This window comes from Gadus morhua, chromosome 11 (genome assembly GCF_902167405.1).
Source record: "Gadus morhua chromosome 11, gadMor3.0, whole genome shotgun sequence".
Taxonomy (NCBI): Eukaryota; Metazoa; Chordata; class Actinopteri; order Gadiformes; family Gadidae; genus Gadus; species Gadus morhua.
This window is the reverse complement of record NC_044058.1, coordinates 8,517,326-8,542,816: the sequence shown is the minus strand read 5'-3', so window position 1 is coordinate 8,542,816 and position 25,491 is coordinate 8,517,326. Positions and strand designations below refer to the sequence as shown.

At 45.8% G+C, this 25,491-nt stretch overlaps 3 protein-coding genes across 3 annotated transcripts in view; 1 reads left to right on the top strand and 2 right to left on the bottom strand.

Moving 5' to 3' along the window:
• Positions 1–215: 215 nt before the first annotated feature.
• LOC115554299 (trypsin-1) lies at positions 216–2,846 on the top strand. The gene is made up of 6 exons (XM_030370968.1): positions 216–480; positions 924–1,074; positions 1,295–1,545; positions 1,752–1,888; positions 2,510–2,611; positions 2,720–2,846. The coding sequence occupies exons 1-6, from the start codon at positions 441–443 to the stop codon at positions 2,765–2,767; spliced, it is 729 nt and encodes a 242-aa protein (XP_030226828.1). The 5' UTR covers positions 216–440; the 3' UTR covers positions 2,768–2,846.
• Positions 2,847–2,940: 94 nt separating this feature from the next.
• mrpl17 (mitochondrial ribosomal protein L17) lies at positions 2,941–4,478 on the bottom strand. The gene is made up of 3 exons (XM_030370969.1): positions 4,120–4,478; positions 3,535–3,603; positions 2,941–3,431 (listed from the first exon to the last, which is right to left on the bottom strand). Exons 1-3 carry the CDS (start codon positions 4,291–4,293, stop codon positions 3,177–3,179), a joined length of 498 nt encoding a protein of 165 aa, XP_030226829.1. The 5' UTR covers positions 4,294–4,478; the 3' UTR covers positions 2,941–3,176.
• Positions 4,479–5,224: 746 nt separating this feature from the next.
• Positions 5,225–25,491, bottom strand: part of tmem145 (transmembrane protein 145) — a 34,705-nt gene continuing 14,438 nt past the window's right edge. Inside the window, exons 6-15 of the mRNA XM_030370354.1 lie at positions 21,588–21,672; positions 20,165–20,236; positions 18,906–18,974; positions 17,332–17,412; positions 16,495–16,573; positions 15,122–15,215; positions 13,716–13,888; positions 11,281–11,401; positions 9,491–9,679; positions 5,225–7,969 (exon numbers count right to left, since the gene is read on the bottom strand). Coding sequence (XP_030226214.1) covers positions 7,742–7,969; positions 9,491–9,679; positions 11,281–11,401; positions 13,716–13,888; positions 15,122–15,215; positions 16,495–16,573; positions 17,332–17,412; positions 18,906–18,974; positions 20,165–20,236; positions 21,588–21,672 — 1,191 coding nt within the window. The 3' untranslated portion in view covers positions 5,225–7,741. The remainder of the gene's footprint in view (positions 7,970–9,490; positions 9,680–11,280; positions 11,402–13,715; positions 13,889–15,121; positions 15,216–16,494; positions 16,574–17,331; positions 17,413–18,905; positions 18,975–20,164; positions 20,237–21,587; positions 21,673–25,491) is intronic.

The following is a 25,491-nucleotide window of genomic DNA, read 5'->3' as shown; positions in this document are numbered from 1 at the left end:
ATCAGAAATTACTATACATTGATTACACATAGAAAAATGTACGCTTTATCTGGCTCAAATAAAGCCACATGCTGTATGTTTCCAGACAGTGAGAAAGCATCCACCTGTGTGAGAGCCAAGGTCCAAGTCCCAATGTAGATTACAGCACATGCCACACGAGGCCTACTGCCCTCTGCCTCAATATGACACCATGAAGCACACGATACTGCATAAATAACAAAGAACTACTGCTACCTGTAATGAAACCCTTGATTTCAGGTCACAATCAGTTTGTTTTAAGGTCATTTCTGATTGATTCCCAATCACATCAATATTCCCCTTGGTCTTGATTTGACAAAACATAATCAGGGGTGTGTCATAGCGGTTGGCAGGGGGTGAACATTCCATAAGTAGGTTTTGCCAAATCCTCCTCCTCCCATCCTAATCTTCATCTTCCAGGCATGAGGTCTCTGGTGTTTGTTCTGCTCTTGGGAGCTGCCTGTGAGTCTCTGTACAGTACTAACTGATGTATGCTACTTGGCTGGTATCTACATCTAGGACGGCAACTTAATTCCAATACATTGTTCAAATTCCATATCTCTTATTATATAGAAAATGTTCCTCTTGCCAAGTTTACTTTGTTCAGCTTTAGCCTTGATTTAGGACTTTTTGTGGATAGAATCAACCTTCGGCGCTGAAAGACTTTTTGGCACACAAGTGTTCTTCTTTGAGATAAATGTGCAATATTGGAAAAACTGTGTACAACTAAAAGCTGTATCCCTACTGCCACTTCTTTTTGAAATCCTGCCCAGCATTGGCTTGAGTACCGCAAATTTGGCAACCTCTGCAAAATGTGTCTCCACCTAATGCACCGATGCAGCCTTTACTTCCCAATCCAAGGGCTTGGATGTGGCCGATTTTTTCAATCATTTCTGTGTTCGTAGTTGCCACCGAAGATGATAAGATTGTGGGAGGAAAGGAGTGTGTTCCACACTCCCAGCCCCATCAGGTGTCTCTGAACTCTGGATACCACTTCTGCGGAGGCTCCCTGGTCAACCAGGAGTGGGTTGTCTCTGCTGCTCACTGCTTCAAGTCGTGAGTCACTTACATCATTACCATTTCAGCACTCGATTTTGGAATTAATACAGAATTATGCATATGGTAATTAAAAAATATTTAAACATTTTGCGGGATGGGAAAGTATGGAAGGAATGTTCAACCAAAGCTCCAGACATTACCAACGTCCAATAGACAGAATCTGATGCAGATTCAGTTACTTGCTCCCGTCATGTTCTTTGTCTTTCCACCACAACAGCAAAATGGACATCGTCCTCGGGGACCACAACCGTTGGTTCATGGACGGCAACGAGCAGATCATCTCCGCGTCCCTCGTGATCCCTCACCCAAACTACGAGTCCTGGCTGGTCAACAACGACATCATGCTGATCAAGCTCAGCCAACCCGCTACCCTCAACCAGTACGTCCAGGCTGTGGCCCTGCCTACCAGCTGTGCCCCGGCTGGGACCATGTGCACCGTGTCAGGGTGGGGGGTCACCATGGACTCTGGTGGGTACACCGCACTATTTAGGACATTGGAGGTTGAACAAAGTAGCTTTGAACACCAGAGCGGGCTGCACCCACTGTGTTGCAGACACTAGGGATTAAACTAAAGAGCCTTTTCGCGTGGCTTTTCACTATACTGACCTGTATTATTGATTGCAGTAGTGACACTTTTTTAACTACATAGTTATTGCTTTGTTTTTGTGCTACAGCGGCCGACAGCAACCGTCTGCAGTGTGTGAATGTCCCCATCCTCTCCAGGGAGGTCTGTGACAACTCCTACCCCAGCATGCTCACCGACGCCATGTTCTGTGCCGGATACGTGGAGGGGGGCAAGGACTCTTGCCAGGTGATTCACAGTTTTGTTTGAGTGGGTGTTTTGTAGCCTGGCAACCAGGCTACACAAAACCATGTTCTATTTGCTCCGGAATATGCGTTTAGCCCCCCTCCTGTTCAGATCGATTTCCGGCAGGCCTGGCTCGGGTTAGGCCAATAGGTTCGATGTACCTCTGATCAGAGGCTCTGTTGAGGCAATTTCATTAATAACCAAGATGGCTCCCCCTGATGTGTCACACGTTTAATTGCTGATTGGTGGTAAGTCTATTCAATTGCTTCATATTGGTTGGTTTCAGTTGATAACGCCCCTTGGATTTCAGAAGTTCCAGACTGATATGGATTTTTTTTTACATTTAGACAACAATAGACATATCTTTGGTCTGAGCTGCCTGTATGTTTATATTTGAATTAATGCATTGCTTCATCACAACGTAGTTTTTTTTTCGACATATTAGACAACTTAGATTGGCAGTTTCAATTGAATGTCAAAATGGTGCTATTGATCTAAATGTTATGTGACTCCAGCGTTCAGTAACCTTCCTGAAGATATAAAAAATACTTTTCCCGATATGAGCTTATCCACCACCAACCAGGCTATCTTTCTCTGAACCTGTGCTGTCCCTGCTGCGCTCAGGGGGACTCTGGCGGCCCAGTGGTGTGTGATGGTGAGCTGCAGGGGGTGGTGTCCTGGGGCTTCGGCTGTGCTGAGAAGAACCACCCTGGAGTCTATGCCAAGGTAGAAACACCTAGCCTAATCCTTTGAGATTACTTTAGGATAAGACTTAAAAAGATACATATTCCTGTGCTTTTCTCACTCATAGAGTTGACTTTTCTCCCTACATAGACGTGCATCTTTACCGACTGGCTGCAGTCCACCATGGCCACCTACTAGGACTTACACCTGCTTTACAAAACCAACCGTTTGAAGACAATGTATCCGTTAATAATAAATGTTCATGTAAAAAGGTTAACATATGGTGTTTTCTTTGGACTTATGCAACAATATTCTTATGCGTAAAGTCGACACCGGTAAGTCAGAACAATGATAAACTGATAACAGTATTAATAATTAAATACAAACGTTTATTTGAACACATGTAAAGGTTTGGTAATTGAAATGACAAATATAGTCATGTCCCAGCTTCAGCGGCCCCGGTAGCATCTGTGTGAATTATGGAAAGACCAGAAAGTCCTCCCAGGTTTACTAAATCAGACCAGAAAACCGACAACCTCATGGAACTTCAGCGGAGTTAGCTCTGATCCTGAATATTAATGGCAGGTACGTAGGGGGCGTTAAGGTCTTAGGCTTTGGCTGCAAACAGCTGTGACCTCTCTTCCCTGTACGCTTTGAGCAGCTGGTTGATGAGGGTCAGTTCATTCTCCTTTCTGATGGGACTCAGAGGAGGGTAGGGGTTTCCTTTGTACTCCAGGACGGCCATCTTGGCTCGATCCAAGTTCATCCTGGCGGGGAGACGTGCCATGCGGGTGTAGTCCTTCGACTGGGTCTCAAACCTGGGAGCGAGGACCTTGAACAGTTTAGGGACCAGATCCTTCTCCTGGATGAGTGAGAAAGTGAGTGAGTTAGAGAGACAACAAGTAAGGGTACACAATGCATGTAATATGTTAGTATTATATTACTGATATTTTCGATCTACATACCGTTAGCCAGAAACTGGCCATTTTCATTGCTTTCTCATCTGTGTCTCCTTTTTTAGCGTAGTCGATCAACTAGGACACAAAGATACATTAAGAACAAAAGGTTAAGATACAGGGAGGAACTAGTTAAAATCCAAATGTTCTTCTCAACAATGTGAAACAATTGCAACTTTATACTCCTCAAACCATTATCTTTACAAGCTTTACACAGCATACACTCTTCTATATATAACTCTAGACTGCATAACCAACTATACAGGATAGTCTGGTGTTTGACTCCAAACCAAACCTAAATATCCAAATCTCTGCAGTCTTCCTGTATGCATCCCTGAGCAAGACGCCTAACCCATATAGCTTACCAGCCCATAAATGACATGCAAATGAATGAAATTAATTATAAAAAATACATAACACAAATTTGGGGCACCAAATAAAGAATTTCAGGGACCCACAGAGAAGAATAGTAAACCATAGAAACGGCTAATTGTCTGAGTAATACACAGACAACAATAGTTTTCCTATCGTAGTCCAGGTAGCCTGTCACACAGATGAAGGTAAAACAACTCGTATACAGCAGCAATGTCTTACCTTTTCCGCATAGAATCGGACTTCATCAGCCCGTCCCGTGGTGGTCTCTATCCTCTCGTGGCGGACCAGTCCAGTAAGAATGTTCCTCAGTATGTTGATTCTGGACTCGGGTCCGAGACCGATTCTCCGCGCAACTCGCCCATGAGATATTAACAACTGCAACGTGAGACGCATGTTGTCCGTTTGGCAGCCTACAAGGAGGCACACAACAAAAGACAACTATGGGAGCTTTACCTGAAACGTATATATTATATCTTAGTATAATAATAATCTGTGGTGCTAAAACGACCCCTAATAAAGTCAGGGCACATTTCCGGGGTCGAAAGCGTACATGCGCAACGGGTGCACTGTTTGAAATGTCCGAGTTGTTCATGGAAAACATACAAAGTTCCGCTTTGGACTTTGACACTCTTCAATATGCATCACAATCATTTACTCTCTATTAGAATATATTTATTATGTTCAATAATTTAGCATACTTTAATAGTGAGCGAATGAGTGAATAGGTTAATAGTGTAGAATATTAACTGTCTGTAATGATACATTATTATTTTACATTGCTCATCATTTTGTAAACAAATATAGGCCAGTATTCTACATTTTCATTGTATGAGTTTTTACTCTCACTTGAAGTTGCTGTATTTTCTATAGATTTATATTACTGTCCTGTACATTCTGCCAAATTTACATGACACCAACATTTGGGATTATTAAAGTTCCATCTAGTTGTACAGTATATAAAACTACATCTAGGGCTAAGACTACATCTAAAAACTATATTTAACAAAAAGAGAGTTGCAGTTTTAACAACAAATAAATCTCATGGTTAATGCACTTTGGGAAATCTATTTAATGCAACTCTCTGTAAGCGGCAGCCAGTATAACAGTACGATGGATTCCTATTAGTGATTATGCTTAAGGGACTGTTTTTTGGCCAGTTGTGAAATTAACCTAAGGCTAAATCAGTTTAATTTTAATGAAGTCTTAACGGTTAGTATAGGAGTAGACTGAATACGAATTTACAGATAAAAAACTTATCGGATTGGACAAATTCGTATTGATAATGTATCACAAACATTCAGACACAAGCCACATCCAACAAAGGTGTCTAATAAAACCAACATTGTCTTTATTAGTTTGCCAAAAATGTGTATGTACAGCATATATAGAATTCTCATGACACCATTAAAATGAATATGAAGAGTGCTTCATTGATGTGCTCATAACCCATTTACTCAGAGCCGCTGTGCTGGTCTCCGTCATGCATACACAGGCCCTACTCATCCTTCACCCTGCATGTGCGTGCATGTACTTGTACACCGTTAACACATGTGTTGAAGCAGTAGCCTCAGCCTTTTGGAACCATTTCTCAAGGCGCCCATTCCCCAGTCACCTATTTCTTCGTCATGGTAAACAGAACCACAAGCAAGAGGAAATGAATGGCAGTCATGCCAAATATGATGATATCCCACACAACCAGGAAACCACTATAGGGCTTTGTCGAATATTCAGTGTTCACATACACTTTTATATCTTTTACCATACTCTTACGAATAACACAACACAGTTTTAACATTCTAAGACACTCTTGACGTTATAGCAAGATAAACGTTGATACAATTGTAGAGGAGGGTTCCAGTTCAGATTAGATTAGATTAATCAAATACCAGATAAACTTGTTTTTGTTTTTGAAATAAGCAATGGCTAAACCAATGCATGTTAGAGAGGAAATAAATTAGAATACAGTTTGCCTTTGTATCCTATTGACGGTATGTTTGTACTTTTTAATTGAGTGTTTTCATATACTGAAAGTGGAAATTCAGTTTCTTCAAAGACACTTCACATGTCTTTCACATTGCTCTTCGATCGATTTCTACAGAATTCTTCTATACATAACATTATATTTCCCATTCTCTAAAATGAACAGACATTTTAGGTGTATATGTACACGTGTTATGTTCAAACCAATGGCATTACGAATGGTTGCTGTGTGAAAGCAGATTAGTCTCCTCGGTGACACGATCACAACTAGCCGGAATGAGACCAGGAACAGTAAAGTGCTCCATGCAGGACAAACAAAATGTACATTTCAGTTGCTATTTTCACAGTTTGTCTACTAATACTTATATTTTATGTCATTGCTTAATTGAAGGGGGGGAAAACAAAACATGTATATTTATATCATACAACTATTAATATTAGCAAATCAACCAAGACACAGTTACGTGTACTTGTTAGGGACAATATCTTGTAGTTAATTGCAGTAAAACTAGTGTGGGAAATGTACAACTGTGCTATACAACTCCTTTCATGTTTGAAATAAAAACAGAGGTTAAGATGATGACCACCAATGACATTATACAAGTATGGTAACCAAAAACACCCCCCACCCGCTGTTGTGCTCTATTGCATTAGTACATTCACCAACGTCTACACACACAGAAATAAAAAATGACGGTCTTAGTTTCAAGTCTAATGGAAAGCAAAAAAGCATAGAGGTACTATTACATTGATACCATAGTATGAGAGGGGGGGTTGTAATATATTTAAATAAGCATCATAATCCTCTATTAAGATATGATTTGCCATTTAGAATATACTACAGCATATTGTATGCAACTTCAAAATGTAGGTTTGAATACATACAATGCGCAAATAGTATTGATTTATTGAATATCTATATATATGCTTTTGGAGAGAAAAAAGCACAATTTAAACATGCATTTGTTTTAAAAAATAAAGTGTCCACAGTAAACGTGACGTTGTTCATTTACACATCTGAATTTTAGTCAAAATTAGGTATGTGCCACATAGGCTTAAAACAATATAAAGATACTCAAAGAATATAACTTATTTTGTTGCTCACAGGGATATAAACACTATACTTAAGGTATGTTAACATGGCATGAGAATTTTGTTGATCAAAGCATCAATTTGAAATATTTATTGTGGACACAAAAAAATATATCAAAACATAAGTCTTGTTTTTGTGTTTTTTTGCTATAAAGCTAACTATTCCAACTCATACGACCCCTCCTTCCTTAACTATGTACACCCCTCAAGCCCATCATTTGTGATGCCTTGGTACATTTTAAACAAAAATCTGTCAAAAGTCAAAATTTGTAAGTTGGCTTCCACATGTAGCTCTGCAGTGGTTTTGCTATTGCTCTTTGCTCAATCCACTTTCTCATCCATCTCCCGGCACAGCTCTTACTCATCATCGGACATAAAATATTTATTGCTTCTTCGTTCTCCAATGTGCTTTTGACACTCTTATCTCTTGAGCTATTTGCTGCCGTTCAGGTCACATTCCGATCACGCTCCTTCACAGGTCAGGATGGAACGCTCTCGGGATTCCATTTTGCAGGCATGCTTCTGATGCATTCACTCCATGATTCCAACGTTGGTATTTCCTTACATTCGATATTCCGAGTGTCGGTCCCTTTGAGCTTTTCCCCCAACAATCACTCCCTTTTAGATGTTTCTGACTCAATCCATGTTGCTCGTTTCTCATTTAATACTGGCACTCTTTTTATGAACTCTGTAATGCCCAACCCTCACGTTCCAACCTCAACTCTCTCTCTCTTTCTCTCTGTCCTCTTGTCCTTTACATCTCACTTTGTTATGCCTTGGTCCCCAAAGACCCTCCGCCCCCACCCTGCATGCTGAAGTACTCTGTGAAGGAGGAGCGAGCGGACAGGCGGGGGGGTATGGGCGGAGGGGGCGGAGGAGGGGGTGGCGGCAACTCAGACAGCAAGTCGGCGGCGGTGGTGATGATCTTCTGCTCCTTGTTCCGCGCCACCTCTTTGCCATTGCGGGCCACCATCTCTTCCACCGTCTTCACAGGATCCTGGGAGAAGAGGGAGAGAGGGAGAGAGGGAGAGAGGGAGAGAGGAGAGAGAGAGAGAGAGAGAGAGAGAGAGAGAGAGAGAGAGAGAGGTAAGACAAAACATGTTGACCGCTACATTTGGCCTTGTTTGGGTTCTAGTCTGTTTAATGAAGACGACACACGTTTGTACCAATACAGTTGTTGCATTTACATACTAAACTGTATTTGTTCAAAGGTGTCTCCCCTGCTCACATGCTCATTCGGCAAGAAGGCCTCACCTTGCAATTGTCCTCATTTAGGACCATGACAATGGGAGGCCTTCATGCAAAATGAGCATATTATCAGGAAACTTACTTATTTACAGACACTACAAAAACTGCTGAAAGATGAAAGGGGTCAAGCTCTGGGATTAAAGGCTTCTTCTGGTCTGCAACCTGTTTTCATTAATTAGCATATTGATGAGTGGGCTATTGAGGGTTAGGCCAACCTTAGCGTCTTTAATCTTTCTGGGAAAGAGTCATCATTTTAAACATAATGAGAGAAAATGGATGAATAATGATGCAATAATAATTGAATATTGATTAAATCTCATATATTTATAATGACCTTTACTTAACCCCGAGTTGAGTTAAATTGCAATGACTACACCAGAAATATTTGAAATAAGTCCAGGTAAAGAGGAATGTATCTGGTCAAGCACTCTTTCAGTCCAAGATGACCATCTTTGTATCGTTTAACCAACGCCCAATCTACTTTCTCTAGACAACATGTGTGTTCATATAAGGAACACAAGTCGATAACGATAATGCATACAATACTGATAAGAAACAATGTTTTTTAATGTATCGCATATATCATTAAAAAGAACCACAGTTACCGCATATCATATGTGTGTTAAGTTTTCTTTGCCAACATTTATTTGAGGACTCAGTATTTCTGAAGTTGTGGAAGAAAACGCTATTCCATGTGATAAATAGGCCATATTATTTGGCCATAAACTGAGCCATTTGAAGTTTGAAATTCATGTGGTCATGCATCTGTCTCATCGGAGACTGCAAACGTGCTGTCAAAATATCAACTCTTCAGATTCAAATGCGCTCATGGCTCGTAAAGGGGATGGGAGCTGGCACTCTCATTGGTTTATTGCCCGTTACGCCCAAACCACACCTACGGGTAATTAGGCTACCTCAGACCAACCCTTTTTAGATTTGCGCCGGGCGCAAGAGTCATTTATCCGCAGTCATTTATCTGGGAAAAGAGCAACATCGCCATAGAACCGCCCAGAAAGCTACTTGCGTTTGGCGCTTCTCACTTGCGTTTCAGACCGTTAGAATAGGGCCCCATGTCTGCAGTTACATCAACGTAGCACCAGACCACGGCCACATCAAACAGACAGATACACCGACACATCGGCGTGCGTGGACAACGCAATGTTCTTTGAAAAATGTTGCAATGTGTCGCGAGATCAAAAATAAGACAAGGATTCAAAGGAAGGGAGTCCCTGTTCGAGGGGGACCAGTGGCGCGTCGGCCTCCCGCTCACCGACTGGATGGAGAAGAGCTCTGTGAAGTTGGGCTGCGAGTCGCCCAGGAAGGAGCTGTTCCCGTAGGCGTGGTGAGGGAACCCCTCCCCCGTCGCCTCCCCCACGGGGCTGGAGAGCAGGATGCCGATCTGGGAGGTCCGCACGTGGTACGGGAAGTTCTTATTGGCCGCGGAAGGCCTTGTGATCACCTATCAGAAGGGAGAAGGAAATGGCAAGGCCAATGGAAAAGAAATTGCAGAGGAAAAAAACGAGACGTAAGAAAATGCTGAAACATAACAAGGAAAAAGTCCTCAGACGTGAGTTGAGATTAGTTTGCGCACATTGGTTTTTAGCACATCATTTAGTCATGTAGTGTGATGTATTAAATGCACGCCCCAGCGAGCGCCGAATGTTTGGGGAAATTAAATGTGCAGAAATGCAATAGGAAAGTAACGACTAGAGTAGAATGTGGAAGTGGTACGAATAAATCAGACAAGGAGTTACTCAAGGCTTACAAACAAAATGGAATCTGGTGGGAGCATATGAGCTGATGAATTGTGTGTCTGTCTGTGTGTGTGTGTGTGTGTGTGTTTATGTGTAAAAATGCACACAGAGACATTGACAGAGAGAGAGAAAGAGAAAGAAGGTGAGAAAGTTGTGAGAGTGAGAGAAACAGGCAGACTAGGAGAGAAAGACGGAGGTGTGTACGCGTGGGGGAGAATGTGAGAGAAAGAGAGTAAAGGAATGAGAATGGCAGAGAGAGGGAGAGAGTGTGTCTGTTGTGTCTGTGTGTGTGTGTGTGTGTGTGTGTGTGTGTGTGTGTGTGTGTGTGTGTGTGTGTGTGTGTGTGTGTGTGTGTGTGTGTGTGTGTGTGTGTGTGTGAGAGTGAATGAGTATGTGAGAGGAACTGTATGTGTGTGAAAGAAAAAAAGACATGAAGGCAGAGCGAGACTGTGAGTGAGTGATAGAAAGAGAGAGTGAGATATTGGCCCAATCCCAAAGTGAGCCCTGAGTACGGAGTACTCACAAGAACTAAGGACTCACAGACTTAATTGATCTCAGGTGCTAAGTGAGTGAGTGCGTAATGCCACATGGGCTCAGATAGGTATTTATGGGATTGGGACAGCACTTCACGAGAGCACATGTTACCGTGGCAACGTTTAATGACAAAGATGCTCCTGACACTTTACCGGTTTGGGAATTCTATTTTTTGTCTTTGTTTTTTTGTGAATGCATTGAAAACAGCAATCTATTGATATCAGAAAATATAATTTTTACTTTTGAGCACTTCAATATTAAGGATGTATTGAATAACTTAGGTGATTATTGGCCTACACATACTAATCATAAGTCAGAACGCGCTACATTTGGCTGAATTATAAAAGGTATAACTAGTAATATGAAGAGAGGAGCCAAAAGAGCCAGCTCTTGTTGGTGAGCTGATCCAAATGATCCGGCTCACAAAAAACACGCCGAAATTCCCATCTGGTCGCGCATTGACAGTAGCGTCGTCTTGTTGTTTACCTTACTAATTGCCGGATTTCCCTTGGTCTCCGCGGTAAACGTCACAACACTTTGAACTGTGGGTAATTCCCTTAGGTGAAGTCTGCACTGATGCAGACTCACGGAAAGGGCTCGGTAAGTGTGGACTCAAACCCTCACGCCCTTTGGAATACGACATTGGGACAGCCCTAAAGCCTTAATAAAGTCGCGAGAACGCGCAACAAAGTCCGTGAGTCTGTGAGTCCAGACATTGGGATTGGGCCAGAGTGTGTGAGCGAGTGTGTGAGAGAGCGAGTGGGGCACCCACCAGAAACACTATGTGTGCGTAGAGGTGGATGCCCAGCTGGATGCCGTTCACAATCTTCTCCCGAGCCCACCGAGAAATCCCAAAGTTTGCGATCAGGGCCATGACCGGCACTGCAAAAAACCTAGAAACAAAGAAAGAAACAGAGTTACAAATGGTTATAGCAACAGTTTACATAACAATACGCTTAGCCAAAGATGATACAAAACATAATAGAACCATGCGACTGTAATGTAATTGACCTAATACACCATATGCTACTGAAAAACATTATAGCACAGATTGAACAATTAAATATAGGAGCAGATGGAAAGAAGAAGTTGAATAAAATAAACATAAATAACGAGAGTAATACTGGACTGAGAGGGAAAGAGAAAGATAATAATATAATGATTGGGGAGACAGGGTCGTAATGAGAGAGAGAGAGAGAGAGAGAGAGAGAGAGAGAGAGAGAGAGAGAGAGAGAGAGAGCAGTTTAGAAAGTTGGCATTAGTCATTGTAATCTGACAGAAAGTTAGCAGTTGCTAAGACGCTCTGTGAAAGTGCCAAAGCAAGTATGATGTATTTAGAGTCGTACACATCCATACGGTACCTTATGTGCATTTCAAGAGACAGCTTAAATGATCAGAATGGAGAAGAGCCCAACAATCTGCATCAAATATCCTTCATTACCAGGATGTTATGTAAGGGGAAAACAAATGCCTTCTATATGTTTAAAAGTATGTTTGTGTGTTTGTATGTGTATGTGTGTGTGTGTGTGTGTGTGTGTGTGTGTGTGTGTGTGTGTGTGTGTGTGTGTGTGTGTGTGTGTTTGTGTGTGTGTGTGTGTGTGTTTGTGTGTGTGTGTGTGCGTGTGTGTGCGTGTGTGTGTGTGTGTGTACAGAATTATCAGTTTTTAAAGTGATGGACAACAGAAATCTATAATGTATTTCTAATTATATTATTCAAGGTTACGGGTTATCAAGAAGTGCATTAAGCATGAGACAATCTTTTTGATGAAATTAATTGCAATCTCATTTGATTTAAGTCCATTGATTTAATAGGTTGGGTATGTTTTCTCTCAGGGTCTAAGCATCCAAGCAGGTGACAAATTACTGTTCACTGAAGTGGCAAAGACAAGAGACCAATTACCATGCACTTACATTATGGCAATGGTGCAGCTGAATGAAGCTAACGCCTTTCAGACTTTGAAGATGTACAAACTAGACAACACCATGACGGGGGAAGGGTTGTCACACCACTTTGAGCATGTATGATTCATGTTATCATATCGCCTCATCCACAAGAAGGCGAGCCAGCAGGAACTACTCCAGTAGAAGAAGAGACAGCAGGAACTCCCCATCCTCTAGAAGGAGAGCCAGCAGGAACTCCTCATCCAGAAGAAGGAGAGCCAGGAGGAACTCCTCCTCCAGAATGAGAGCCAGGAGGAACTCTTCCTCCAGAAGGAGAGCCAGGAGGAACTCCTCCTCCTCAAGGAGGCGAGCCAGGGGGAACTCCCCTTCCAGAAGGACAGCCAGGCGGAAGCTGTTCAGAAGCTTCAACTGAGGCTGGGGTCGTAGACACTAGCCTTTTTAACAAAGAGGTGGATGAGATGGCTGAGCTGAGGCCTGGATGGTCTTCCAGAAGGTGAAGGAACAGTTCTGAACGGCGAGAGAAGCCTTCTACAATCAAAGACCAAAGCATAAGATGCACCGCAAGGCGCTCAACACCTCTACTACCAAGTAAACTAAATCAAAGACATGTTACAGGACATGTGTTCCAGTAGGAGGGTAGAAGGGTGGCAACTCTGGGTTTATGGCTCAAGTCAGAACCCCTACGGGCCGGATTGGGACAAGCAGGGGCATTGAGGCTGCAGACCCCGTACACTTTCATTGCACTGCAAGTATAAATCAGCTATTTTTCCCTTTATTCATAGGCCTTATTCAATTGAGCAGTCATTGTAACATGTGACATTGCACTTGGAAGCCTTTGGTGCTCCCTGGGTATAATATACACCAAGTGTAAAGGCAGGAATGAGATAAGCTCTTCGGTGAAAGGCTAAACTTGTGTTTTTTTTTAAATTGGACAAGATAGTGGATGAGTAACAATTGTGTGTGTGTGTGTGTGTGTGTGTGTGTGTGTGTGTGTCAGTGTGTTTGTGTGTAAGTGTGTGTGTGTCTGTGTGTGTATATATTATACACCACCAGACACACACACACACACAGACACACACACACACACACACAGACACACACACACACACACACACATAGGTGTATAAGTGGCTGATAAGTAGGCTAGCAGTATACAGCATTTGGAAGCCACGCTCATCTGCAGTGTTTCACAAACTCACAATAGGCCAGCGGTAATGACATACACACGAACCAAAGAGACCCCATTTTCACTCAGACAATCAGTCAGGATCAGGCGGGCCGGTGGTGACGCAGGGCGCCGCCTACCAGAGTGTGTAGGTGGTGAAGAAGGGGATGTAGAAGGGCTGCTTCTCCGGGTAGTGCTTCAGGGAGACCAGGACGGCGTAGCAGAACCACACGTAGGCCAGCAGCTGAAGGCCCATCAGGCCGTAGCCCGCGGGGCTGTCGTAGGCGTACAGCACCTCCCCCGGGTCGAAGAACTGGCACAGGGGCGACAAGGACAAACCTGGGGGTGGCTGCTTGATTTAAACAGTAGCGCTTGCACACGCTCAGATCACTGCCAGCCGTGGGATGTCGCCGCTGCTTGGTTTCGCTCGGAGGCAAAGATTAACGACTTGGCTTTAAGATAAATGTGTTGCTGGATCAACGGCTGGTTTAGTCTAATTCTGAAGGAGAAAAGTAAACTACAAGTTTCTGAGTCTGGAACGACATTGACACCTCTCGAAAACAGGGCCATCGACACGCATGCTTTCGTGCTTGCATGCTTGTGTGCGCGCGCGTGTGTGTGTGTGAAGTGTGATACTACAGCCAGTGGATTACATTTCACAGGCTAATGATTGAATAGCACTCACAGGGCTGCCTTCTGCTTCCGCCCCTACATTATACATAGCTAGCTGGACCGCTAAGGATAAATATATTTGGGCCACGTTAAAAACAAGGGTCCGACAGTTTTCCCCCGTAGTCCACCGGGGCCTAGCATCACTGCTCCTCAACTCACCCGGCTCTGCGTTTTCAATTCTGATTGTAACCTAGTTTGGCGTATTTTTAGTCGGGGCTCCCCTGAGCTTTGGAGCCGTGTAATAAGTGGGACCGTGTACCAGGGCAGCGGTAGATAGATTACATCGCCCCGGCGCCCCTGGTTCACACTGGGGAGAGATGACTACAGGGCCGGGCGTTAAATAGAATGTTATAATGGTTCCTCGTCCGTATTCCCCACGCGTCGCGTCCGGCAGCGTCGCTCCAATAACCATCTCCTCGCTCTCTTCAAAGCCTTCTTCGCGGCGTCTCGCACGGCCGCAAACACGCTGGGATGCATGGCACTATTAGCGTTATGTATGTAGTCATGTATTATTGAGTAAGCGGCCCGCATAGCAACAAAACCGAGCCAATCCTATCCATGTTCTCCCATCTCAACATAAATGTTTCATTAAACAGAGCTAACACATTAGATTGAGCTTTCGTTTCAAAAAAGCGAGCTGGATTTTTAGCTTTCTAAGCATTTTGTCAGTTTCTTACAAGCAGCTCATTGTAGTAGATGAATGCAAATTGATCAAGTTACACCACTTCTGGGCTGTATCTGCTCTCCCTGCAATTGCAGGAAATCCCTAATCCTTTGCTAATCTCGGACATACGAGGAGAATGACAATCAACAAGGATTAGTACTTTTCTATTCAAGGTGTACTGTGGGTAATGTAGTGTATGGGGCCATTTACCTCAGCCTCGTAGATGAAGAGGATGATGTAGGTGATGGTGTAGACTGTCATGTAGATGCTCAGCTTCACAGAGCCACTGGGACTTATCCTCGCCCTGTCGCAACCGCACGCACGCACACACACACACACACACACACACACACACACACACACACACACACACACACACACACACACACACACACACACACACACACACACACACACACACACACACACACACACACACACACACGCAACAGTTAACACTCAAGGTAGATGGGGTCAGGCACCAAAAAAACACACACACAGACAGAGGCCTATTTATGAATCTGTTGATACTGCACTGAAATATGGCATCTCATCTTGGCCCCCTGTCTGCTTCAGGGTTGTTTTGACTATAAAACCTTGCCGGTCACACACCGATGCGTCCAAGGAGAGCCGCGCCCCTATCAGTAGGAGCTGATCAACCAGAAAACCTCAGGCCCACGGCCCGGTCTCGCGGACCCCTTCTAGCGGTCCAGCATGGCTCTCTCTCAGGCTCGTCTAGGCTAGCTGCAGCACAGAACCCTGGTGGCTTAGTACGATAGCAGTTGGCTATTTAGGCACAGTGTGTGTCTGTGTGTAAATGTGAGACTTCTGGATCGGTCTTTGTTGACTTTCCTTTTTTTTCATACTATTTTTGGGTTATTATTTGCGAGACACTGTGAGCATATTGAGGCCAAACGCCCACTATTTTCTCCCAGTGCTAGTCTGTCTGGCAGAACATTTGGCATAAATAACAAGGTGTTTACTTCCACGTCCCTCTGAAGCAATCCATCCACAGATGCAGGGTGGGGGGGGGGACTGGGGGGGAAAGTGAGAGAGGGAGGGAGGAAGGGGAGGGAGGGAGGTAGGGGAGGGATAGAGGCAGGGGAGAAGGGATGTTTGGGGAGGGAAGTAGGGAGGGATGGGAGGGGAGGGGAGGGAGGGAGGGAGGGAGGGAGGGAAGGGGAGGGAGGTAGGAAGGGGAGGGATGGGAGGGAGGGGAGAAGGGATGGGAGGGAGGAGAGGAGGGATGGGAGGGAGGGAGGGAGGGAGGGAGACAGTCTGGCAGGCTCTGGACCACGGTGTTGCAGTCACAACACTGACTTCCTCCAGCTGACGTGACATCTCAAGGGGAGCCGGTAATGCAGTGACAGCGAGCACTGACACTGTGTGACAAGACTGCCACGCGGCCATTCTGTCACACACACACACACACACACACACACACACACACACGCACACACACACGCAGACACACACGCACACACACACACAGCAGGAACCAGAAACACAAAAAATGTACAAAACAAATGCTAAACACAGGCCCAAGCATGTAGACAGACAGACAGCTGCACACCAACACCCACCTTGTGACAGTGAAACCTTTTCCCAGCAGTATCAGCATAAGCAGGAACACCAAGAAACTGACGGAAAACAATAATTTCCCTGGAGACAAAAAGGAAGAAAGAATGGGAGAGATAGCAGATAGGAGTGAGAAGGAGAGAGAGAGAGAGAGAGAGAGAGAGAGAGAGAGAGAGAGAGAGAGAGAGAGAGAGAGGGGGAGAGAGAGAGAGAGAGAGAGAGAGAGAGAGAGAGAGAGAGAGAGAGAGAGAGAGAGAGAGAGAGAGAGAGAGAGAGAGAGAGAGAGAGAGAGAGAGAGAGAGAGAGAGAGAGGCACACAGAGAGTGGGTAATTAGGTTGTGGTTTCCAAATCTGTAACACCATAAGGGAAGATAAAATCGGGTCAGTGCTCCACACATACTCATACTCATCCTCATACACTCTTTTTACGCACGCACACAAACACAGAGACACTCCCTCACTCTCCCACCCTTCACACCAGGTACCATTCATGCTGCCCCCCCTACAGCCCCCCTCCATCCATCATGTACCACTCATCCGCCCGCCGCCGTCACCGAGCGCACTCGGCCGGGGCGTGTGCTCATTTCTGAGTATGCTGGACAGGTCTGTCCCTGTCTGCTGGTCTGTTTTTGCTTAATTGGCATTGGTGTGTGTGTATGCGTTTTTTTTCCTGTGTGTGAGTGTGAATTTGTGTGTGCATGTGTTATGGTGTATGTGTATATCTGTGTGTGCGTGTGTGTGTATGGGCCTCTCTGCATGTGTGTGTGTGTGTGTGTGTGTGTCTGTGTATACGTCTCTGTGTATATGTGGTTTCTGTGTTGAAGCGGGGAACAAGAACTTACCCATTAACTTCAGACTGCCGTTGCCAATGCCATCATGGGCGTAGAGGTCCCAGTAGATACAGTGGAACACCAGACTGAGGACTGACAAAGGGAAAGTAGGAGAGGGAAGGAGGGAGAGAGAGAGAGAGAGAGAGAGAGAGAGAAAGAGAGAGAGAGAGAGAGAGAGGGAGAGGGAGGAAGAGAGGTAAAGAGGGTGCAGAGTTGTAGGTTGTGGTGGTAGCAGGGGTGGGGGTAGAAGAGTGGGATGGGGAAAGAGAATACAGTGGAAGTAGAAGTTATAGATGAAGAGAAGATGAGATGAGAGCAGAAGAGAAGTAATGAGGGCAGGGGAGAAGAGAATAAAAGGTGGAGATGAGACCGGAAGAAGAGGAAGAAGAGATGAGGAGCGAATTCACAGCGGATGGGAGAGAAAAGGAGAGTGAGAAGTGGGGAGGGCAAATAGAAGATAGGGAAAGGACAACCGGACAGACGGAGAGGCGGAACGAGGAAACGATAATAGAAAAGAGAGGGACATCAGAAAGTGTGAGAGGAGGAAGAGAGAGGGAAGGGAGGAGGCAGGGGAGTTGAAAAAAGGGAACAGGGAGACAAGAGGACAGAATGAGATAGCATAGAGGACAGAGAGACAGGGAGAGACAGAGAGAGAGAGAGAGAGAGAGAGAGAGAGAGAGAGAGAGAGAGAGAGAGAGAGAGAGAGAGAGAGAGAGAATGAAGCAAGGCAGAGAGAATCCTCAAGACGGGGAGTTAACGTGAGAGGTGAGAGGAGAAGGAGGAGAACAGAGAGGGAAGGAAGAAGAGAGAGGAGGATATGAGGGAGGGAGGATGAGATGAGGGGGGGGGGGGGGGGGGGGGTGGTGGGAGTTCAGCCAGAAAAGGAATAACCAGGGCAGCAGAAAGAGTGAGATGAAGGAGAGATGAGAAGGGTTTTATAGGAGCAGGGGGTCAGGGAGGGAGGGAGGGAGGGAGGGAGGGAGGGAGGGAGGGAGGGAGGGAGAGTCAGAAAATCCATCATCATGCTTGACTGGCCCATGCAGCAGAGTGCGAGCAGCCTGGCCAGGTGCTGCTGCTCGCTCGCTGCTGGTGAGGAGCGTGGTGTTAATCTCAAGCGGGGATTAGGGTATGAGATGTGCTCGTTGGGATGCACTGGAGTGTGTGTGTGTGTGTGTGTGTGTGTGTCTGTGTGTGTCTGTGTGTGTGTGTGTGTGTGTGTGTGTGTCTGTGTGTGTGTGTGTGTGTGTGTGTGTGTGTGTGTGTGTGTGTGTGTGTGTGTGGCACAGGGTAATAGGTTTGTTGAAGTGGTATATGTGTGTGGACGTGCACATATACATGCATGTGTGTGTATGTATGTGTGTGTCAAACAATTCTTGCTGGTTTAAGGAAGAAGATGTTAAAATGTGTGTGTATATATGTGGGCATTTATGTGTGTTTGTATGTGTCAGTGTTTTTGTTGGTTTGTGGAGTCTGATGTGTGTGCCGTGTGTGTGTGTGTGTGTGTGTGTGTGTGTGTGTGTGTGTGTGTGTACATGCATGCGTGTGTGTGTCTGCATGCGTGCATGTGCTTGCTATGCTTTTCTCACCCTCAACACCTGCCGCTGTCATGAACATCTTGTAGGTTGTGTGGAAGAGCTGTCTTCCCTTCAGATTGTCTATAGGGAGAAAACAAACAGAAGAGGAGGGAATAAGGGAGGCAGCAGGGGGTGAGAGGGAGAAGGGGATGAGTAGAGGGACATAAAAGGTATGGAGATATGGTGAAGCAGATGGTGAGGAGATGGAGGGATGGAGAGATTGAGAGATGGAGTGAGTGTGTGTGTGTTGGGGGGGGGGGGGGGGGGGGGGGGGGAGATGGAAGGAAATGAAAGAACAAGGAGCTCGGTGGGATAGATTGAAGATATAGCGGTTTGATTTACATCCATAGGGGGAAACCACTGTAGACGCGTTCGTTTGAAATCGTAAACACTCTTTCCTTTTCTTCTCTCCAGCCCCCCGGGGGGAACACTAGATTAACGTGTATTTAAGTCATTTGTGCTGTTTGAGGAAAAGTGCTATTTAATGCAGCTGGCATATATCCTCTTATGGATTCAACTTTCGCTTTTGACTGAATTTACAGTTTTATGTAATATGAGATACTGTGCCGAAATTTGAATAACGCTACTTTTTAGCACGCCAGCCCTCAAAATGTTCTCCAATTTAGATTGAATAAAATCACAAAAAACAACAGAAGAACTGACATTTTCTCATCATAACAATTAACAGCAGAATATTGTTTTTATTAATGACCTGACAATACCACTGCTTCAAAGTGGTATTATAAAGTGGTAGATATCCTTAAATAAAAAATAAAAAATGTTTGCCTGGCACTTAATGAAGCCCAGTTTGCCAGTGTGATGGACCCCCCCCCCCCCCCCCCCCCCCCCCCCCCCCCCCCCCCCCCCCCCCCCCCCCCCCCCCCCTGGGAGGAGGAGGTTCATGCCCCCTTTATCCAGCCTCAGGACCAGCAACAGCGGAGGAGATAGAGTGCTCCTTGCGTGAAAAACATCCGGAGATTTTAGAATTCAAGGCATGCGAGGCCTGCAATAGCTGGCTCGCACCGGCACAGAAATATATAAATATAGAGAACCTAAATTGGTCTCCTCGTGGAAATCACAAGAGAGAGCCAGAGTGTGTGTGTGTGTTTGGGGGGACAGGGGGGAAGGGAGGGAGCATAGCAGAGAGAGAAAGAGAGGGAGGGAGAGAGCGAGGGAGAGGGAGGGAGAGATGTAGGAAGATGAGAGGACATGGGGGGTTAATGGAGGGAGTGAGGGACAGGGGGGAGGGAGGGAGGGAGGGAGTTACTTACAGGCAAAGTAGCAGGACAGGAGGAACACCAGGGAGAAGATAACCAGGAAAGTGATGTCCGTTTCCAGGATCCCTGCGATGGAGAGATGGCGTGACAGAGGGAGAGAGGCAGGGGGGGGGGGGGGGGGGTGGACCAGAAGATTGCAGACCATAAGTGGGGAAACAGAGGCAATAACTTGTTAGTGGAGGAACACATAGAGACAGACAGAGAGTGAGAGAGAGGGATATAAACAGAGAGGGGAAGAAAGGAGAGGATTAAGAGGAAAAAATTGGTTGAGGCGAGAGGGTACCACAATTTATTAGTTGAGGAAGAGACAGCAAACCCAAGCGAGAGAGAGAAGGAGAGACAGAGAGTAAGAAAGGCAAGAGAAGGAGAGATGGGGGGGGGGGGGGGGAATCATGCGTAGATGATGCAGGAAAAACACAGCTAGACAGGCGGCGTCTTCGCTTCTCATCCTTTCATCTCAGTTCATCCATCATCATTAATTCATCCAGCCATCCCTTCATTATTTTAATTTGTTCAGTTCAGTGTGCTTTATTGGCCGTGCTAAATGGTGTTGGCTTGTGCCATCAGCGATACCTTCCATAATCTCTCCCTCTCTCTCTGGCTCATCCTCTCTGTATGTCTCTCTCTCTCTCGTCCTCTCTGTATGTCTCTCTCTCTCTCTCATCCTCTCTGTATGTCTCTCTCTCTCGCTCGTCCTCTCTGTATGTCTCTCTCTCTCTCTCTCTCGTCCTCTCTGTCTCTCTCTCTCTCTCTCTCTCTCTCGTCCTCTCTGTGTCTCTCTCTCTCTCTCTCTCTCTCTCTCTCTCTCTCTCTCTCTCTCGTCCTCACTGTATGTCTCTCTCTCTCTTGTCCTCTCTAATTTTCTCTTTCCATCGTCCTCTCTGTATCTCTCTCTCTCTCTCTCTCTCTCTCTCTCTCGCTCGTCCTCTCTGTATGTTTCTCTCTCTCTCTCTCCCTCTCACTGTATGTCTCTCTCTCTCTCTCTCTCTCTCTCGCGCGTCCTCACTGTATGTCTCTCTCTCTCTCTCTCTCTCTGTCGTCCTCTCTGTATGTCTCTCTCTCTCTCTCTCTCTCTCTCTCTCTCTCTCTCTCTCTCTCTCTCTCTCTCTCATCCTCTCTGTATGTCTCTCTCTCTCTCTCTCTCTCTCTCTCTCTCTCTCTCTCTCTCTCTCTCTCTCTCTCTCTCTCTCTCTCTCTCTCTCTCTCTCTCTCTCTCTCTCTCTCTCTCTCTCTCTCTCTCTCTCTCTCTCTCTCTCTCTCTCTCTCGTCCTCTCTGTATGTCTCTCCTCTCTCTCTCTCTCTCTCTCTCTCTCTCGTCCTCACTGTATGTCTCTCTCTCTCTTGTCCTCTCTCTATGTTTCTCTTTCCCTCGTCCTCTCTGTTGACTCTCACTCGGTCCTGTCTAATCGCTCTTTACCAAACTCATCCGCGGAGAAATGCTTGGTCCAGAAGGACTGTCCGTTGGTTAGTTTCATCTCATACTCCAGCTGTAGGCCCTCGCCCTGCAGAAGACACAGAGACGCAGAGAGACACAGAGATAAAGAGAGAGGGAGAGAGGGGCAGGGGGAATACTAAGTCCTTCAACATGGACCTACAGGACCAGAAGGGTGTACACCATAACAAGATATACTCTGGCCTTCAAGGCACTAAAATACAAACAAGGGATGACAACAGATTATCAGAATCACCATACAGTTCATCAATACAAGTTATGTGAATATAAAGGAGGAGAAAAGGTTAGGACCGATGTGAGTGCTCAGCAGAGGGCTGTGAGTGGGTCACAGAGTCACAGCCAGAAGGGACAGTGTTAGAGATAGTGCATGGCTAATTAAATGATAGCGCAGAGCATTCTCCCGTCTATCTGCACCATGTAATCCGCTCAATAATTATTAGAGCAATTATTAATGTGATCCTGCGTCTTACTCGTGGTTTGAGAAGCACTATCTCATAGGCAGGCAGTGGGAGAGAGGGAGAGAGGAAGACGGAGATGGAGGGAGAGAGAGAGGAGAATTAAGTGAATGAAGGAGGGAAAATGGTGATGTAATCAAATAAAACCTTGAGTTAAAACTCAATTGTAATGGGAAAAGGAAGGGCCAGGCAGGACAGCCAGAAATAAATCGATAAACAATGCGTTATAAAAACCAAAATTATACGGAATAGAAAATGAATTAAAGAAATAAAGACACATGGAAAGAAAAGAAAATGAAGAAAACAGAGAGAACAGTAAATAAGAGATACTGTGATTGTTTTTGCCGAAGGCCGGACTCCATCACAATCCCTCTATCACAAAAGGGCAAGAAGCATAGAGCATTGCTCCACAATCAATACTGACAAAACGGAGGGAGAGACCGGCCAAAAAGAAAGAGCAATATCAGGATAGGGAGGAGGAGAGCGAAGGAAAGAATCCAAAAATACGTATGGTGAACATAAATCAGGAATAAGAAAGCAAAGTGGGTGCAATGGGAGAGAGGGAGCTGAGAGCAGACAAGCCCATGGTGCAGTAGTATCAAGCAGGGACAGCACAGACAGCCGGTGATGTGTTGAATGTAAAATAAAATAGGAGAGGACTTTTTATTAGTTACTCTTCAAGCAAGATCCACACGAGTAACACTCAAGGTTGGCTGAAGGTGTAGAACACACAGAGGACCATGGCCAACTGAAACATTGGAAATCTTGAAGAGCAAAACATTAGTCAAAATAAACATCACCTCCACTTAGTACAAGTCCTGAAAAGCGAATGTGGGTGATCCATGTTCTGAGGACTCGGCTGATTGGGCAGCGGGTTTAACCACCAGGAAGTACACGCTCAGGAGACCTTTTTCACAGAGGTTTCATCGCAGGACAAACACAGGTGTCGCTCACAACATTAATTATGAGTTTACTGCTTTCATGTACCAGGGCACGAGCCAGCAGACTACTCTCGTGAGGATTACCCACATTCACAATGGACCCTTTTCACAGAGCTGTCAAAGCAGGGCAAACAAAGTCGTAGCCCCCCCAACGTTAAAGTTGGGTAGGTAGGCTTTGTTAAATGTCTTTTTGTAAAAGCAATGCTCAATGGTTGTTAGTAGTTTAGTATATAACATGTTTATTTTCAAATAAAGGCTGCAAATCAAGACTTTTAATTTGAAACCTTGAGAGAAATGCTTGCTCTTCAATCACTACTGGTCCGATAAAACTAAGAACTGGAGAAGTGATCTGCTCTTGTGCGTGCAGCTCTACACCTGGGCAGCTGTGGAGGACATGCCTTTGGTTTTAGAGCCAGCGTATGACATTACCTCGGCCCACTAGAGACTGAATTATACAGAGAACACAAGAGGGGAGACGTGAATAATTCACAAACACAGCAACAAAGAGGGGATGATGTGGAGTGTCAAAGTGGAATAAGTGAGCAAAAAGGTTTAGAGAGAGAGAAAGAGAGAGAGAGAGAGAGAGAGAGAGAGAGAGAGAGAGAGAGAGAGAGAGAGAGAGAGAGAGAGAGAGAGAGAGAGAGAGAGTGAGGGAGAGACAGAGAGAGAGAGAGAGAGAGAGAGAGAGAGAGAGAGAGAGAGAGAGAGAGAGAGAGAGAGAGAGAGAGAGAGAGAGAGAGAGAGTGAGGGAGAGACAGAGAGAGAGAGAGAGAGAGAGAGAGAGAGAGAGAGAGAGAGAGAGAGAGAGAGAGAGAGAGAGAGAGAGAGAGAGAGAGAGAGAGAGAGATACAAAATAGATGGACAGATAGAGAGGATGGGACAGGATGGTTAAAACGTTAGAAGGAGCAGGGGAGAAAAAGACGAAATGGTGACAGGGAACAAGAGGGGAGAAGACACGAGAGTTATAGGAAATGGGCACCATGGCAACCGGTTGGCGCCAAGAGGGTATGAAACACGAGGCCCAACACGGAGCAAGAGAGCAAGGGAGAGGTGTGAGAGAGGGAGAGAGAGGTGTGAGAGAGGGTGAGAGAGGGAGAGAGAGAGCGGCAGGAAGAGAGAGAGGGAGAGAGAGGGAGAGAGAGGGAGAGAGGGGCAGGAAGAGAGAGAGAGAGAGAGAGAGAGAGAGAGAGAGAGAGAGAGAGAGAGAGAGAGAGAGAGAGAGAGAGAGAGAGAGAGAGAGAGAGAGAGAGAGAGAGGGCAGGAAGAGAGAGAGAGAGAGAGAGAGAGAGAGAGAGAGAGAGAGAGAGAGAGAGAGAGAGAGAGAGAGAGAGAGAGAGAGAGAGAGAGAGAGAGAGAGAGAGAGAGAGAGAGAGGGAGAGAGGGGCAGGAAGAGAGAGAGAGAGAGAGAGAGAGAGAGAGAGCGAGAGGGAGAGAGGGGCAGGAAGAGAGAGAGAGAGAGAGAGAGAGAGAGAGAGAGAGGGAGAGAGGGGCAGGAAGAGAGAGAGAGAGAGAGAGAGAGAGAGAGAGAGAGAGAGAGAGAGAGAGAGAGAGAGAGAGAGAGAGAGAGAGAGAGAGAGAGAGAGAGAGAGAGGAGAGAGAGAGAGAGAGAGAGAGAGAGAGAGAGAGAGAGGAGAGAGGGGCAGGAAGAGAGAGAGAGCGCAAGGACATGCAGAAAAGGCAAGGCAGACGGTGGTGCAGTGGTTTGCTTGTTGGTGTGCATAGTGGTCAGGTGCCTGGTGGTGTGTGTGTGGTGAGATATACGGTGAGGTGTGTGAGGTGTGTGAGGTATTGTGTGTGGTGGTGTGTGTGGTGGTGTGCGTGGTGTGTGGTGGTGTGTGTGGTGGTGTATGTGGTTGTGTGTGGTGTTGTGTGTGGTGGTGTGTGTGGTGTGTGGTGTTGTGTGGCGTTGTGTGTGGGTGTGTGTATGGTCGTGCGTGTGTGGTGTGTGTGGTGTGTGTGGTGGTGTGTGTGGTGTGTGTGGTGTGTGGTGGTGGTGTGTGTGGTGCTGCTGTGTTTGGTGGTGTGTGTGGTAGTGTGTGTGGTGGTGTGTGTGGTGGTGTGTGTGTGGTGTGTGTGTGGTGGTGTGTTCGGTGGTGTGTTTGGCAGTCTGGGTGGTGGTGTGTGTGTGGTGTGTGTGGTAGTGTGTGTGGTGGTGTGTGTGGTGGTGTGTGTGTGGTGGTGTGTTTGGTGGTGTGTTTGGCAGTCTGGGTGGTGGTGGTGTGTGTGTGGTGTGTGTGTGTGGTGTGTGTTGGTGCACCAATTGGAGTTGGCTGCCCATGCAGCAGCAGCAGCAGCAGTGTGTGTTTGCGGGAGGCCGCTGGCCTGACACCACAGCACTCAGCGCGGGAAGCATCTGCCCTAATTACACCCCTGCCCAATCGACACACACGCACATCAACACATGCACACAAAACCAAACACACTCAACATCGTGCCCACACACAACCTCGCACAGACTCACCCATCTGCATC

Coding starts and splice junctions, on each gene's coding strand:
- LOC115554299 (XM_030370968.1), top strand. CDS start 441: ATGAGGTCTCTGGTGTTTGTTCTGCTCTTGGGAGCTGCCT. Junction 481..923: donor TCTGCTCTTGGGAGCTGCCT/GTGAGTCTCTGT, acceptor CTGTGTTCGTAG/TTGCCACCGAAGATGATAAG. Junction 1,546..1,751: donor GGGGGTCACCATGGACTCTG/GTGGGTACACCG, acceptor TTTGTGCTACAG/CGGCCGACAGCAACCGTCTG.
- mrpl17 (XM_030370969.1), bottom strand. CDS start 4,293: ATGCGTCTCACGTTGCAGTTGTTAATATCTCATGGGCGAGTTGCGCGG. Junction 3,604..4,119: donor TCCGATTCTATGCGGAAAAG/GTAAGACATTGC, acceptor TTTGTGTCCTAG/TTGATCGACTACGCTAAAAA. Junction 3,432..3,534: donor TGGCCAGTTTCTGGCTAACG/GTATGTAGATCG, acceptor TCACTCATCCAG/GAGAAGGATCTGGTCCCTAA.